A 15,531-nucleotide genomic window follows, 5' to 3' on the forward strand; every position below is an offset into this window, starting at 1 on the left:
CCATGGAACTGAATGGGTAACTGATCTACAAGAGTCACGATGCACACATGTATCCCAAGAGTAGGAGATAAAGCATAATAAGGTAATATGTAACTATTTAAATTACATTTTGATATACATCTTAAAGATGATATTGGACTCCATATTAACAGGCTAATATGCTTTGTATCTAACAGGAATAGTTAAACAGACGGGCATATTCTCAGTTTGTTTGTCATTATTCCAGTCAATGCTTCCCCCAAAGGACTACATAAACTGCTTCAGTGTGGTCCTCCTAGTTCTGAAAAGCTTCAGTCTCTGTCGCTCTCCAAGGTGCTGAAACATCCACATGCAGCCTTTATTTATACTGTTTGAAACCATTGCTCAAATTTGCTACCTATCTAGTACAAATTCTGAATGTTCAGTGTGTAAAATTTATTCAATTTGAAATAACCTAAAAAATGTATCAGATACTTAACTGAATTGTAGAATTTTTCGTCAGTCGTCAGGTTGTGTATTATTTATTAAATCATAACCAGTATCAGTTATTACACTTAAAAGTTGCATGTCAGTATGACAGCAGGATATCAATATTTCAAAACTTAAAAATCCACCCTTCGATAAATAAATAAAAATTCATTGTAAGGAAAGTGTGAGATTCATCAGCACATTTCTAGAATCAACTCAAATGCTACTTTACATTTATAGGATCAACAAACTATCTCAATGAGCAGTGTAAAACAACCTCTGAGAAGACCACTCATATTGCAAATGAAAGCATGAGCGTACTTAATTCCAGGATTTCTAGAAAACCATTAATAGAATTTACCTCATTATTGGCATAGATTGTGCAATTTTATGTGTGCACAGCAAAAGTTTCCAATCATATCCCTAAAGATAGAGTTGTAACTTTTTTTTTTTTTTTTAAAGTATATTTTTTGGCTTTTTCATGCCTTTATTTGATAGGACAGTTGAGAGTGCGACAGGAAATGGGAGGCAGAGATGGGGGGAATGACATGCAGGATAGGGCCGTCCGACGCGGGACTCGAACCGGGGCCGCCTGCAGCGAGGACTATAGCCTCAACACATGGGGCGGGTGCTCTACCAACTGAGCTAAACTCCGCCAAGAGTTGTAACTTTTAAATCAGCAACATCATTGCTAATATAAAATATACAAGCTCTAAAATTGGGTTTACAACAAAAGGAGCGCAACATGTTTCTGATATAGCCTACTGTAAGCTAAAATCTGTTCTATAGATCGTAAGATGAAAAACTAGAAAAGTAATCACTACCATAACATCATGTAGGAATAGCTTTGTTCATTGTGCTCATAAGTCTAATATCTGTCCACAGTCATTGTTGGTAATATAACAGCATCAGGATTAAATGATTATTAGCCAGTTATTATACACTGAAATGTCTACACGTAACCAGCTGTTGGTGTATTTAAAATAAGTAGGTTTTAATTAAGATTCTGATGTCATAGAAATCAAAGAAGTATACCCTCAAAAGCTTTGATTGTCATGTTCACTACTCAGTGTATGTTTAAGCTCACCTGCTTTTACTGAGATTGAACTGTGACTAATACTGACATTGCCCCGTAATTCATGGGATCAATGCCACTCCCAAACACACTGTGGTCTCCCTGTCTTAATGATGGAGATTTACAATGGCAATGTGTCACACACTACATGGTCTGGCACCATATTGATCAGGCATGTAGTGAGTGCCACACTGTATCAGTGTGTGGTTCAGCAGTAGCAGCTGTCCCAGTGGAGAGGGTAGCCTTAGCTCTTGAAACAACAGCCTCAGGCACAGGGCTGTCCTTAATGCTCTGCGAGCTACTCACTTTACCCAATCATATAGTTTGGCTGTTTCTCTGTCACAATCCCTGTTCTTTTTCACAGAGAGCAGAGTGGCTGATATTCCCTGTTTTAGCCTAGAGGTAGAATAAGCCTTTCCTTAACACTCCTGCTCTCACTTTTTGTTCTCGTCGGCCATCTCTCCCCCTCTCTCTTCTCTTCAACACCCACTTTGCTCTGTGACTTGACAGCCGGCTCCAGCAGGGCAGACAGGTGAAGGACGAGACAGCATTAGGCACTTACATGAAAACGATGGACATTTTTCTCCTCAATGGGAGTTGGCAAATGGAAAAAGGCAAAAAATATTTAAAGGTGCTAATAATAGCACCAATGCAACTGCTTTCCACCACCATTTATGTCTTGTATTTTACTTAGATGTTTTACCCAAATGTGTTTACGGCCATGATAAAAGCGCTTTTGAAGCATGTAGACCGTTACCATATGTTACTAAATCTATCCTTTCTATCCAAAACAAATTAACTTTTGGGCAGCATGCACATTTCTGCATGCAACAGCAGAGTAGGAAAATGAATGATCATTATTCAGATTGCTAATGTTGTGATATCAGGCTTCATCTTCGTGTCATCTGCTTAAAAAAAAAGAGAACATAGTATCATGTTCCACCCCTGCCCCAGTTGGGAAGGTAACATGAGAATTAGCTGGTTTGCTTATGTCATCTTTCAAAGACCTATCAGTAAAACTGTCACGCTCGCCAATCTGATATGCATACATTTATTCTCTCCCACATGAGTGGAATAAAATGCAGCAATTGTCTGAAAACTAAATTAATCAAGCTTAAAGACAGCAATAAAGTAAAATAATCATTTTCCACCTAATGCACCACCATTGATCATCTGTGGCTACAGTTAACAAGGCAGCCATCACTCAAAGAAGCATTGCACTAGCTCATTAACATTACCTCATTTCTGTTCTCATTTTGAAGCTACACCTGAAAGAACATGTTCAGCAGTGCCTCTGCAGCAGCCTGGCAGACAAGCAGCTTTTCACCATCATTAGTTGCTACTAAACATAGTCTGTGAGTAGTACTGTGTGCAAAAATAACCTTGCAGTTAATGCAGATGTTAAAAATAAAATCGCTGACCTGTAAACACTGGTAGAACAATTTGTGGTTTTTAAATGCGTAAATCCTGTAATTTCCAAAGGACAGTCCCACACAGGACAGATATTGGAAGGTGAAACACTCATACCAAAATTTTGTCAGTCAACTGATGCGTGTATACGGTATGTCAACTGTAGGGTTGTTACAGTAGGACAATCTAATGGAGACATCATGGAGGAAAAAAAATCCTCCCCAGACCCAGATAATCTTTTTAATTCCTTGCCATCGCCCGAGAGATTTCTGTATTACACTAAAAAGAAAACACTGCACTGGCTACATTTCAAACAAGGAAAGAACATATGATTTATTGAGGCAATTTGATTTATGGAATACCGCATAAACCTTGTACAGTTTGCCCGTACGACACACTCAGTACTGTTTCTCACCTCCGAAACATGCTTTGGATTTTTGGGACTACGCCAAACCATGATTTATTTTCAATTTGTTTACCCAGCTTAATCCCATTAAAATCAAGTATGTCTCTTAGACAGGAATCTTAGTTTGCAAAAGAAGATATTACATAATTAGTGAAATTCACAAGAATTGTTTTTTTTAATGCAGATCGATATGATAAAAGAATAAAGAGAAATGTTTCTACAAGTTCACTTTCAAGCCTCACAGTTAGTGATAGCAGAGTTGTTGATTACATTCATTTACCAGGTATATAAATTGTCAGATACCAGAAACAATAAGTTCAAGTAGTAATTTGTAAAATCACCATGACGCATTGACACAATGCACAATATGTCTGGATTCATGCTCATTAAACTCATTGAGAGTTTATGAATCATGCTTTTAGTTGAACAATATTACAGTATTCTCCAAGCTTCACTGCAGGCCTAATTTCAGGTCCTTTTCTGACCTTTTTGATGATTGTTAAAATTTGCAATATCATGTTTGGTTCTTTTTTTCACAATCCTTAACAGTCATTGTGTTTCACATAACCTCCGTACAACAGGGATTGTCAGCTTAGGGGGATAGTCTGAAGACTTGACACCTGCTGAAACAAGATTATTCCAACGCCTTGCCCAAGGAAGACCTGTCCTCCTCATCACAAGTGAACAGAAACCTGAAGGACCCAGACAGATCAAACAGATAAAACCCAATGAGAACACAGAGTGTTGACCACAAGGCCCACAAAAAGACCTTCCCTCACTTATTCCACTGAATAAAGCTCTCAGTGTGGACACGCTGAATGTGTTCATGTGGCAGCTGCAGGGTCTCTGCCTGCTGACACAAGCTTGTCAAATGCCAGTGAAAGAACCTCTGTATTGACAGAGTCTGTCTGTCCCCACGGCACACAAACAACTGCAGCTTCAGTGTCTGTAGCTGCTCTCCACATAGCATAGGAGTGCATGCACTCGACAAAGATTCAACCTCTTCTCCCTCTCAAGCATGGACAGGAATGCACCCAGAAGCAACTGCATGATACTGTATGGTTTCAGTTCAGTCTTACTGAAATTCATTCAAGTATTTGCCAACAAATGTTTGCGTACGCAATATTAAGAAGGCAGAGTGTTAGAGAAGGAATCAAATCAAAGCTGCACAAAACTCCACACGCTTTTGACTGTGGCTAAACTACTAACAGTTTCATGTGTCAGTTATATAGCAAAGACACAGTCCTAAAAACTGTACTGTATATAACATCATCAACTCTGAAATGAGAACTAATAATTTATTGAGCATAAGCATGGCTGCAGCAAGTTTGGCATCAGGCTCTGTCTCAGTTATTTGTTCCCTGAATGATCTTTTTGCAAGACTTTACAGGGAATGAAGCAGACCCCCTCAGGGGATCATAGAGACAGAGCCCACAGGTGGATGCTGGGGAGGTGGTGGGTTTGCAAAACCTCATGGGCAACAGGAGCAGCAGCAGCGTGATGAAGCAGTGGCAGTACCAGAGTAGCAGCCGAGCAGCAGCAGCAGCATAGCTAGGGATGAGCAGGTAAGCATGGGGGTTTAAATAACCCGCCCTGTTTGGATGAGGAGAGCATGTGACTGATCAGCTGATCAGGATGGGCGCAGCTTGAGTTGTCTAGCTTTGCAGGCCATATTCTTTTTTACAACACCAAGTCTGTCTTTTTTGTACATTGCAGTCTAACTCAGGTAAGCCTTTTCTCACAGTGTCTTCCGCCAGACATCAACTCACTCAATCGATCTTTTTGTCTTTATAGACAATAGCTCCCTGAGGTGACTACACAAAAGGCAATCCTGGTTAAATATATTGGCTTCTAACACTCATGGATACTGTAATTATCCTCAAGAGTAACAGAAACAGAATAGAACAGAATATGAAAGGCTTCCCTGGCAGGATTTCTAATGAACATATCAATTACTGCATATTATTCAGAGGGGCTTCTATGAAGATGAGTGGATATTGATCTCATTGTTTGTTATGGTTAGATAAGTGATGCTCGGGGGTTTCTATGAACTTTACTGCCCTTTCAGTCGACCACTAAAATTCAGCCCTTCGTTTGCCTTTTCTAAATCTATGAATATTCAAATGACAAGAATTCCAATAAAGAGCTTGAAATAAGACAACATTTTTAACTTTAAAACAAGCAACAAAGCAACTACTCTACGTTGATACAGTGTGTTAATTAACAATTAAGAACGTGAAGTAACAAAAATAATCATTTTTTAAACTCGCACAAATTAAACAGTTTACATAAACACTTTAGTTCAGTGCTAACCCTGTTAATTCCAAGCAAATGCTGACAGGTGAAACAACTAGGAATAAATGCATCTCATTTTAGTACAAAAATCCTAACTTAACTTAAAAATATGACCAGTATTTTGGCAAATGCACAGATGCACATATGAAGTTTTAGAATGAAGCAGCTGTCATTTTCACACCCAGTAACCACTGGTTTCATCATACATATTGCTGATTGATTGCTATCTTGAGGAAACTTTAAACAATTGTATTATTGACTACCAAAAACCTCAAGTCAGTGCTGCAGTATTTTAAGGGTGCATTATGAAGAAAATAATATGCAGGATGTGTGAAGCACACAAGCAGATTGTGCTGAAAACGCACTTCATATGTTTGGATATGTCAGTAAGAACTTTTCAAACATATTTTTGCCATTTAAAACATGAATAAAGTAAACTACTACCCACCTGCAAATAGTGACATGTCCGTGATGAAGGTTTGAGTTCCATGTGCATCATGGGTTTTTCTAGATTAAGCGATGACTTCCTATAGGCTTCCTTAGCCTGGCTGACAGTCAGTGTTGACCAGGAGCTCCTCTTCATGAATTTGCCTTCAGGTGCCATGGCCATGCTCTCGCAGGCTGAGCACTTGACATCGTTATTACTCTTAGAGGTCTTGAGAGACAGGTCTCCGAAATGGTGGCTGTGCATGGATTCTGGGTAACAGTGGCTGACGTGTTCCCCATGGTGCCGCGACATGACACTGGGCGTGCGGTACGTGCTGTCACTATCCAGATTGTCGTCAGAGCTCCACCAACCACCAGAGCGGTGCTTGCGTTCTTTGCTCTTGCTCCTCTTGCTACCATGTTTGGTGGAGTGGTGCCCATGATGGTGATAACCCCCCACTCCTCCACCTCCAATCATATCACCTTTTGTGCCGTTCATCTTGGATGATCCTTCCAGGGAGTGAGACTTGGTGAAGAGCTTCTGGACAGAATGAACAAGGTGTCTGATGCGGCCAGGACTCTCGCTGCGTTGCTCAGTGGTGGTGGAGGTGCGCTGATACTGTAATGTGTGGAAGCCGTCGCGGTGTAGTGGCATTTGTTTCTCGAATTGGTCTAGTAGGTTAGCAGGAAGGCGGTTGCTTTTGGTGCCGGCGTGGTGGGAGGAGGCGGCAGCCGCGGCCGCAGCAGCAGCAACGGCTGGAGAGGTGGCAGAAGCTGTGATGGCAGCGCAGTCGTCCCGTGTGGCTGAGTCATAATACTGAGAGCTGTAGTGCATTCTGGGGAAGGTGCTGCTGGAGATGTGGTCAGATGCAGCTGCTGGGGGCATCATGACAGGGGACATCATCATGCAGTCAGAGTGGATGGAACTGCGCGGCGAGTAGCGGTGGTGGAAGTCCATGGGGCAGCTCTCTGTGGGGCTGAGCAGGTAGGACGAATGGCGGGAGTCAGAGCCATGGTGTGCATGGAGGTCATGGACGTGGGGGTCATAGTCCAAGCCATGGGGTAAAGGGATCTGGTGCTGGGAACGGCTGCCTGATAAGCCCTTCATGTTCCTGGCCGGAGGGAGACGTCTGCCTTCATTGAACTTTCGAGACGGGGACCAAGGTGAAAACTTCTGGTCTGATACAGAGATAGGGAGAGAAAGAAAAAAATAAACAAAAGATTGAGTCAAAGGGAGAATGGTTTTGAACAAGCAGAAGGAGTTTTTTCTGTTTATTGCCCACAGCCCCATAATTAAAATTGCTATTGTGGTTCTCCTTACAAGTAACATCATTACAGATAAATACTCCCATGTGGATACTCTTTGCAGTCAACCAACCTTCTCAATAACCATACATTTCTTAGTCTTAAGAGACACAGATTTTTTAAATGTATTTTTTGCATTTTATATTAGTGTATGTAAATATTGCAGTTTCAGTTTTCAGCATGGTATACACCAAGGAACCTGTAATGAAGTGAAGACTCTTTTGCAAAGGAGAGACCTTGTAAAGAGACCTAACCCAAAAGGATGACAACTCTTAATCACAGTTCACAGAAATATGAAGTTTACTTAAGTTGTTAAACTCCATAAAGATGCCAGAAATGTGGGTTAACTTGCATTGAAAAAAGACAAGGACACCAATTTATATGTATATTATATACATGCTATTTATTACCAATGCGTCTGTGACCTCTGAACCTCTGCTCAGTCTCGTCACATCAGCTAGCTAGTGGCTGTACCTGATCATTTTCCTGCTCTAGCATCATACAGTACCAACAAAACACAATGACTGAGAAATGAATAGTGCTAATAACTCATCAGGAAAGGAAAATAAGGCAATATCATGACAGTTACCTCAATTTTGGTTTTATGGAAGGACAGGACACATTTCGGCCAGAATGTGTAATTTGTGGGCAGCATGAAGCCAAGCAAACTCAAACAACATCAGGAGACTAAACACCAAGACACTGGTCAAAGTCGGGAATATTTTGAGAGGAAGCAGCTGGCACTGTCAAGAAGATCCACAGACATTAAGAGCTTTTGAAAGAGGAAGTAGTGATTTACACAGAGCCACGGAGGCATCATTTGAGTTTTCGCTGTTAATTTACAGAGGCTAAAAAGTCACACAATATTGCAGAGCAGGTTATCAAACTCATCTGCCTGAAAATTGTGGAGAGGCTGTGTGGACCATAGGTGGTTGATAAAGTAAAAACTGTCTCACTCTCTGACAACACTGTCAAAGACAGAACTGATAAAGACTGATACAGAACTGATTGCCAAAACCAGCTGCATGAGAAGCTTAGAAGTGTTCCCTTTGCCATTCAGCTGGATGAAACGACAACAGTGGTTGATGAGTCCATACTCATCATTTATGTCCAATATTTTAATGATGGTGACTTGAAACAAGACATTCTTAAATCTATAAATCTAGCAACAACGACAAGACGCCAGGATTAGATATATTTTTGGCTGTAGACTCCTATTTCTCATCCCACAGTCTGCCCTATGAAAACCTGGTCACATGTTGCACTGAAGGGGCCGCAGCAATGATGGGCAAAAACAGCCGCCTGAAGAAAAGGGTCCTGGGGTGCGCAGTTTTCCACTGCATGCTGCATTGCAATGCATAGGCCAGTAAAAAAAACACTTTCAGAAGACCTCAGTAACATCCTATCAACTGTTGTTAAAATAGTCAACTTTATTAAAACTCGTCCTTCTAATAAAGGACTTTTTGGCCAGCTGTGCAAGGATAAAGCACATCAAACTATTAACAACTATTACTGCTTCACATGGAGGTACGATGGTTGTTGGGTGGACAAGTGCTTGTGCTTTTTATGGAACTGCAAGAAAAAATAAAAGAATTCCTGCAAGATCACAATCGACCACTGTGTGAACAGCTGTCTGATGCGTTTTGGATCAAAGCGGCCTACCTGGCGGACACATTCACACTCTACAATGAGACGAACAAGCGGATGCAGGGACCTGAATCAAACATCATGCAAACCCCCAGGGTTAACTGGCAACTCTTCTTTTCTTCATAGCAACTTGAATCCTACCTATACTTTTTTGAGGTGTTATTAACCCTCATCATTGTCATGACAAAGACAGAAAAACAATCAGTCATATTTCTATTTGCAAATAAATCAGGTATAATTTTGTAATTCATCAAGGAGCTTGAGGCCTCTCTGGAATCTGTAAAAAAAAAAAAAAAAAGTCTATATTGATAAATCCTCAATCCCTGCAGCAATGCAGCAGTTGTTTGCTATATGCCTAATTATTTTGAGAAAAGATGTACACATCACTGGGCAATGATCACTACGATCAACAAATTTTGCTCAACTTCAAAGAGACTTTTAGATGAGAACATTTTGTAGTTTCTCTATGAGAACTTAAAGAGTTCAGCAGAATCTAGCACATTCTTTCACTCTGCCAGTCTCTCGAATGTCTTGTTCATACTATACATTTCTAAACCATTATGCACATAGGAAGCTCATAGTTTTCTATATTTTTTATACTTGATTATAAACACTGAAAAAGAAGATGCAGTAAAATACATGCATAGAGGAAGTCAGTTCCATCCCATTCATTCCACTCATCATCATATTACAATAACATAACTTCTTATTATGTTGCCTGTAATTATGGAGAATGTGATATTTACCAGAATGCTGCAATTGTCTAATTTCTCACATTGTTACTGTAAGTGCTAAAACAGACCTGTACTTCCTGTGACAAATCTTTGAGGACAAAATGTCTGCATGAAAAACTAGAGTTTTATAATTAATATCTGAGAGATACTGTGAGTCAGTATGAGTCGAGTGTGCCTGCAGCTGGTAATATCCTATCAGTAATGTTCTGAAGCCCAGAAATCACAAATGAGTGTATGTCACGTTTGAAAGAAGTTACCACTTTATTTTATATATTCTTGAAAACTGGATGAAAATAATGTTCCTTTCACAAAATACAAGCTTTTCTCTAAAGTGGAGCATAGTGAAAGTGTGTAATCATAGCTTATGTTTGACTTTATTTATGATAAGCTACTTTAAATCCTAACTTGATGCCACAGTTGCCAGTGTGTCCTGTAATCCCATTATTTTTTAATTCTCTATTGTCAGAGGAACTTTTAACATTATTTTCCACCCTCTCTCACAGGCACAAACATGTCTTTATAATTTAAACTTGACAAATAATTGAGGGCAGGCCCTTATTTACAATGGTGTTGATTAATAGTTGACTTAAAAAGATACAAACTGAAGAAGTGAAGTTGTCAGCTTCACAACGAAGGCCATGTCGACAAGCAAGTTCATATGCTATAGCACCAATTATAAACTTATAAACTACCATTTTCAGCTCCTTGAGTTGACAATTTACAAGTGACTACAGAATTATCCATCAATTTGGATATTGGTCTATAAATATTTGGATCACTCATATCTTCTTCTTCATGCAGGAGATGACATGAGAAGTTTCCCAAGCCCAGAGAACAACATCTGTAGAAATATTGTTGTCAAAAATGTGAGTTACTTGCTCAGTAATTCAGAGCGGAAAGATGAAGGGTATAAAAAGATCCATATTGTCTTCATCACCAGTAGATTTCTTAGGATCAATGGCCTTGAGAACTATATTGAGAGATGCAGGATCAAATGAGGCACGATTGAAGTAGATGCATAATAAAATGATGATCATCATTAGAAACTCTTGATCATTACGTCAGTTTTTCAATGGTCCATTGAGATACAAGACGATATCTAAAACAGACAGCAATGCTCAGCTTGGGGCATGACAGTTACAGTGTATATTGTATCAATATGTGATAAGAGCTGCGAGGTAAACGGGGAAACAATGTCGAAGCGTTTTCAGTGTCTTCCATTCCCCTGTAATTAGTTGCATTAAGTTCTTTTCAGCAGGAAACCCCAGTCTGGAACGGTGCACATCGTCTTACATAACATTTGGGATCTGTGATCTCACACACTATTTCAAAGGAGCCAGAAATAAAATGCACAGTTGTCATGGCAACCACTGCTGAAAACCTAGGAACTGTAATAGGATTTTCAAGGTTGTTTGGGGTGGATCCTTGTCTAAAAAACGGGGGAAAGAGAAACATACAGTATGTAATGTGTCAGAGACACTTGGGCTTATTTACCGTGTGGGCTACTGTGTGCATGTGTTGGTGCACCCTCACAAATTGCACCTCATTTGTACAGTTGGAATAAACAAACAATTAAAGCACAAGCTTGGAGCCCCTAAACGAAACCAGACCTAACTGTAAGATTGATTATTACTTACATAAAATTGATACAGTTATTAACTATATTAGAAGATATTAAAACCACTTACTTAATTACGTTTTTCATTTTCATATTTAACGTTTATTTCTATTTCGTGTTTGTACATTTATTGAAACAGTGTGGCAAAAGGAAGCAGTGAATATAGACTCATAGAGCTTGATTGTAATAATCATTGTAATAAACCCTCTGTGTTCCTCTCTTTATCTCATTTCCACCATCATAGCTCTCTTTTGTCTCCCGAAGTCCCCTCTCGCTATCTCTCCACTTTTAACCACATTTGAGTAGATGACATCGACCGGTTGCTGAGGCAACTAAATGTGTCAAAATTAAAGCCTACAATAGCAATGAATGCACACAGAGATAGTGTGCGCATACACACACCATGCTCTGTTATATACCGTCTAATGCAGTACATGTACCATACAGCATTGCAGTTTTAAGTCAATGTATTAGTATGTCTATGGAAACCCACAACAGCAAGCTGTTTATTAGGACGACTGCTCTAATACTGCGTAATTCCTCCCTTTGCTGTCAAAACTGCCTCAGTTCTTTGTTGCACGAGATGTTGAACCATTCCTTTGAGCGTCTGGTATATGTTGACATGGTTACATTACATCATTTCTGCAGATTTGTCAGCTGCATATTCAGGCTGCGACTCTCCCATTGTAACACATCCCAAAAATCTTCTATTGAATTCAGATCTGCTGACTGGGGAGAGGCCGTTCATTGTCATGTTCATGGACACAGTTTGGGAACAGTTTTGTAAGTGACCATACTGGACATCGTCATTCGAGGACAGCTACATTTTGGCCATAAAGGAACACACATCAATCAAGCAACAATACTCACACAGGCTGTGGCATTCAAACTGTGATTTGTATTGAGGTCTTGAAGTGTGCCATGATTCCTCCACACCATTACACCACCACTGCCAGACTGTTGAAGTGGTGACACAAGGCAGGTTGGGTTGATGAATTCATGCTGTTGACGCCAAATCCTGACAGCACCATCTGCAAGCCTCAGCAGAAATCACGATTTTATCAGACCAGATTGCGTTTTTCCAATATTCAACCATGTAGTTTTGGTGAACCCATTTCCCCTGCAGCCACAGAGTTACTTGAAGTGGCCCGGTGTTATTGTAGCCTATCCGTCTCAAGGTTTGAAATGTTGTGCTTTTGTTTTTCATTCTTTTCTGCATCACAAAGGAGTGGTTATCTGAGTTACCGTAGCCTTTCTGTCATCTCCAGCCAGTCTTGACTGTTCTCCATTGACTTCATTGATCGGCAATGTGCTTCGATCTGTAGAACTGCTGATCACTGGATATTTTTGATTTTTTGCAACCAGAAATACTCAAACCAGCACCAACAATTATGCCATGATTTGATATTAACTGAAGCTCCTGACCTATATTTGCATGCTTTTATGCACAGCATTGTTGCCACATGATTGGCTTCTTGGATAAATGCATGAATAAGGATGTTTTTATCAGGTATTCCTAAGAAGTGTAGGTTGCATTTACCAGAACAGCTGAGTATCCATCAACATGCAGTTTTGCTTTAACAATGAGGCCTGATCCAATTAAATAATTAATCTTGTCGTTCAGTGTAAACAAGAACAATAACTGGAACATGCACGTGGTACTTTTACATTTTATGCTTAGCCTTTTGCATTATCTGGCTTAAGTCGTGCAATTATAATAATTCCCTGTATAGTTAGACATTAGCTTTAAACCTTGGTTTTCTCATTAGAGAATGGCCTTAATATCCCAGTGCATGCTGTCCTTTTCTTTCAAAACAATTATCTGTTTTTCCTTCCTTCCTAAGTATAATCCTATGTGTAGTACTATGTTACTGACTTATAAGAAGCTTGAAATTGTTTTTTAGGCAACTCTCCTCTCAGTCCTTCTCAGCAGTTTCATCTGAATGCCATGGTCGACTCAGTAGTCAATCCGTTCTCTCTGCTGCCATCTCTGCTGCCACTTCTGCTTATCTGCTGTATCTCCACTAATCTTACAAATAGTTACAGTACTGTATATCTGAAGCGTTTTCACATCATTCTCCGACCATAGGCACCTTTAAACTTTGATGTTATCCTCAGCCAGCCAAAGAGCAGATACAATCAGGCTTTATCTGTTTGGGCAACTGCTATAGGCTTAGCCCAGCTGGAGAAAACCTCCACAGTTTAATGTAATTCAATACCATTTTCTTGAAATAGATACTGACATTATCACCCTTTTGTGAAGCATGTTGATATTTTGGAAAGTTTCAGAGATGATGCTGCAACAGTGTAATACGTTCTTATTGGTTTAGTTGGTACTATTTGTTCACATTCTGGTGTTATTGCCCTGTTTATATCAGTGGGTGTCAGTCAAATTCAGCATTATGCATCACTCCATGGCAACAGGAAGTACACATTCAGAAGACGTTAAACATCTGTTTGCTCCCACAGAGAGCTGCCTGTATCGTTGTCAGCCTGATCTGCATTTTCTCTCCACAATCACCCCAGGATTCTGATTATATAAACTCTCTTGAGGTGGTTTGATTACCCCATAATCAGCTGTTTAGAAGCTAATCTTTCAACCCAGATCGGTATCTCCAGCTATCAGCCAATTCATTCCAAAATAGAGCCAGTTTCACATCAATATTTTTCCCAGAGAGACATGGAAGGAATGAACTACCAAGAAGGCACTAAAATGTTTTGGCTTCATCAGTCAATCATTAAGCAAAGATTACTGCTGCTGTGTGATTATCTACAATACCTTTTACCACTGCCTTTATTTACTGTTGCTCATATGTAATAAATCTGTAGTATCACATATGCTGTGTATTACTAATATGTAAGGAGTCTTGAAAATAAGTGTAACTTGGTTAAAATCCAGACTAATGAACAATAAACAACAAAATAATCAAAAATTCTAGAGGGAGCTTATCCTACTTTTACAAGACACTCAAGACACAAATCGTACGAAGCACCCATGTAAATTAGAGCAAGCTCTCCGGACATTATGCAGACTCTTGTCAGAACGGAGAGTTGATTGATGCATTTTGCCTGGGAACATTTGATTGGCAATATCCCCAACATTTTTGGATAACTTTATCCCCAGGGAGTTGTTTTTCCTCCCCAAGGTGAATGTCAATGAGCCTGAGCTGAGCTGACAAGTCCTCTGTAGTGCTAAATCTCTCCACTGTATAGAACACCGATGCACACCATAAAATTTTGTAGTTAGACTCAAGACTCATGTCAGAGGCGATCTTCTCTTCACACTGAATGTTTGTGAAGTGAAGTAGCCTGTCAGATATACTCTGGCAGAGCAAGAGGCCAGTGACACATGCCACCAATCCATAGTGCAGTCGAGTTATGAGAGATCATATCATATAACAACTTGGTCTGGGCTGATAACACACACAAACACTGTCTGCCCGAGTAGGCTCGTGTCATCCAATATTTGCAACAGACTGCTCGGTAACTTCTACTAATACATAGTGGCCAGTGCACTGTTCTCCTAGTGCGGGGGAGGTGACATCAAGGCAGGGGATGCCGGCAGGCTCAACAAACTGGTTTAAAAAAAAAAGTTGGCTGTGTCATAGGCCTGAGTCTGGATAGCCTGCAGGAAGGAGCAGAGGGAAGGGATGAGTTCTCCGCTCTATCTTGGACAATACCACCCACTGTGTACGATTCGATGAGTTGATGCAACTGTGGAGCACCTTTAGCCTCCAGCTCATCCACCTGAGGTGAACCATTGAGAGTTTCGAGTTGTTTATTTGAACAGACTTCCATGTGGCCACGCGGCTCTTCCCTCTCAGTCTGCATTAGTATACTGCAGTTGAAGCTCATACGGGAGGAGAGTGATGTAGCCGGGTCCATGAATCGAATTAATTTGCTCATCTGCCTCGCTTGGGAGAATCTGTACTCTTCACCGATTCTATCTGTAACTGTGAGAAACTGAGGGCCGATTCAAACCCAGGAAAAACAAGTCAGAGGTGAAGCAATGCTTGCTGCAACATCATTAACACCACTAAGGTGCCTACAGCAACTGCTTAGCCCCAAACCGCTCAACAGCCAACACATTGTTGTAGCTGGTAGCTTCCAAGAGCAAAGCAGGGTGTTTGTACATACAGTTGTACATGGATGAATATGTAGTTTCAGA

General features: G+C 40.2%; 1 protein-coding gene across 3 annotated transcripts in view; it reads right to left on the minus strand.

Annotated features, from left to right (window-relative positions):
* dlgap2b (discs, large (Drosophila) homolog-associated protein 2b) overlaps positions 1 to 15,531 on the minus strand; it is a 101,957-nt gene that overhangs the window by 36,272 nt on the left and 50,154 nt on the right. For all 3 annotated transcript variants that reach the window (XM_085770058.1, XM_085770056.1, XM_085770057.1), the window contains one exon: positions 6,082 to 7,238. In XM_085770058.1, coding sequence (XP_085626184.1) covers positions 6,082 to 7,238 — 1,157 coding nt within the window. The remainder of the gene's footprint in view (positions 1 to 6,081; positions 7,239 to 15,531) is intronic.

The sequence above is a fragment of the Trachurus japonicus genome, chromosome 24 (assembly GCF_045865225.1).
Source record: "Trachurus japonicus isolate A0001 chromosome 24, Traja_1.0".
Lineage (NCBI taxonomy): Eukaryota > Metazoa > Chordata > Actinopteri > Carangiformes > Carangidae > Trachurus > Trachurus japonicus.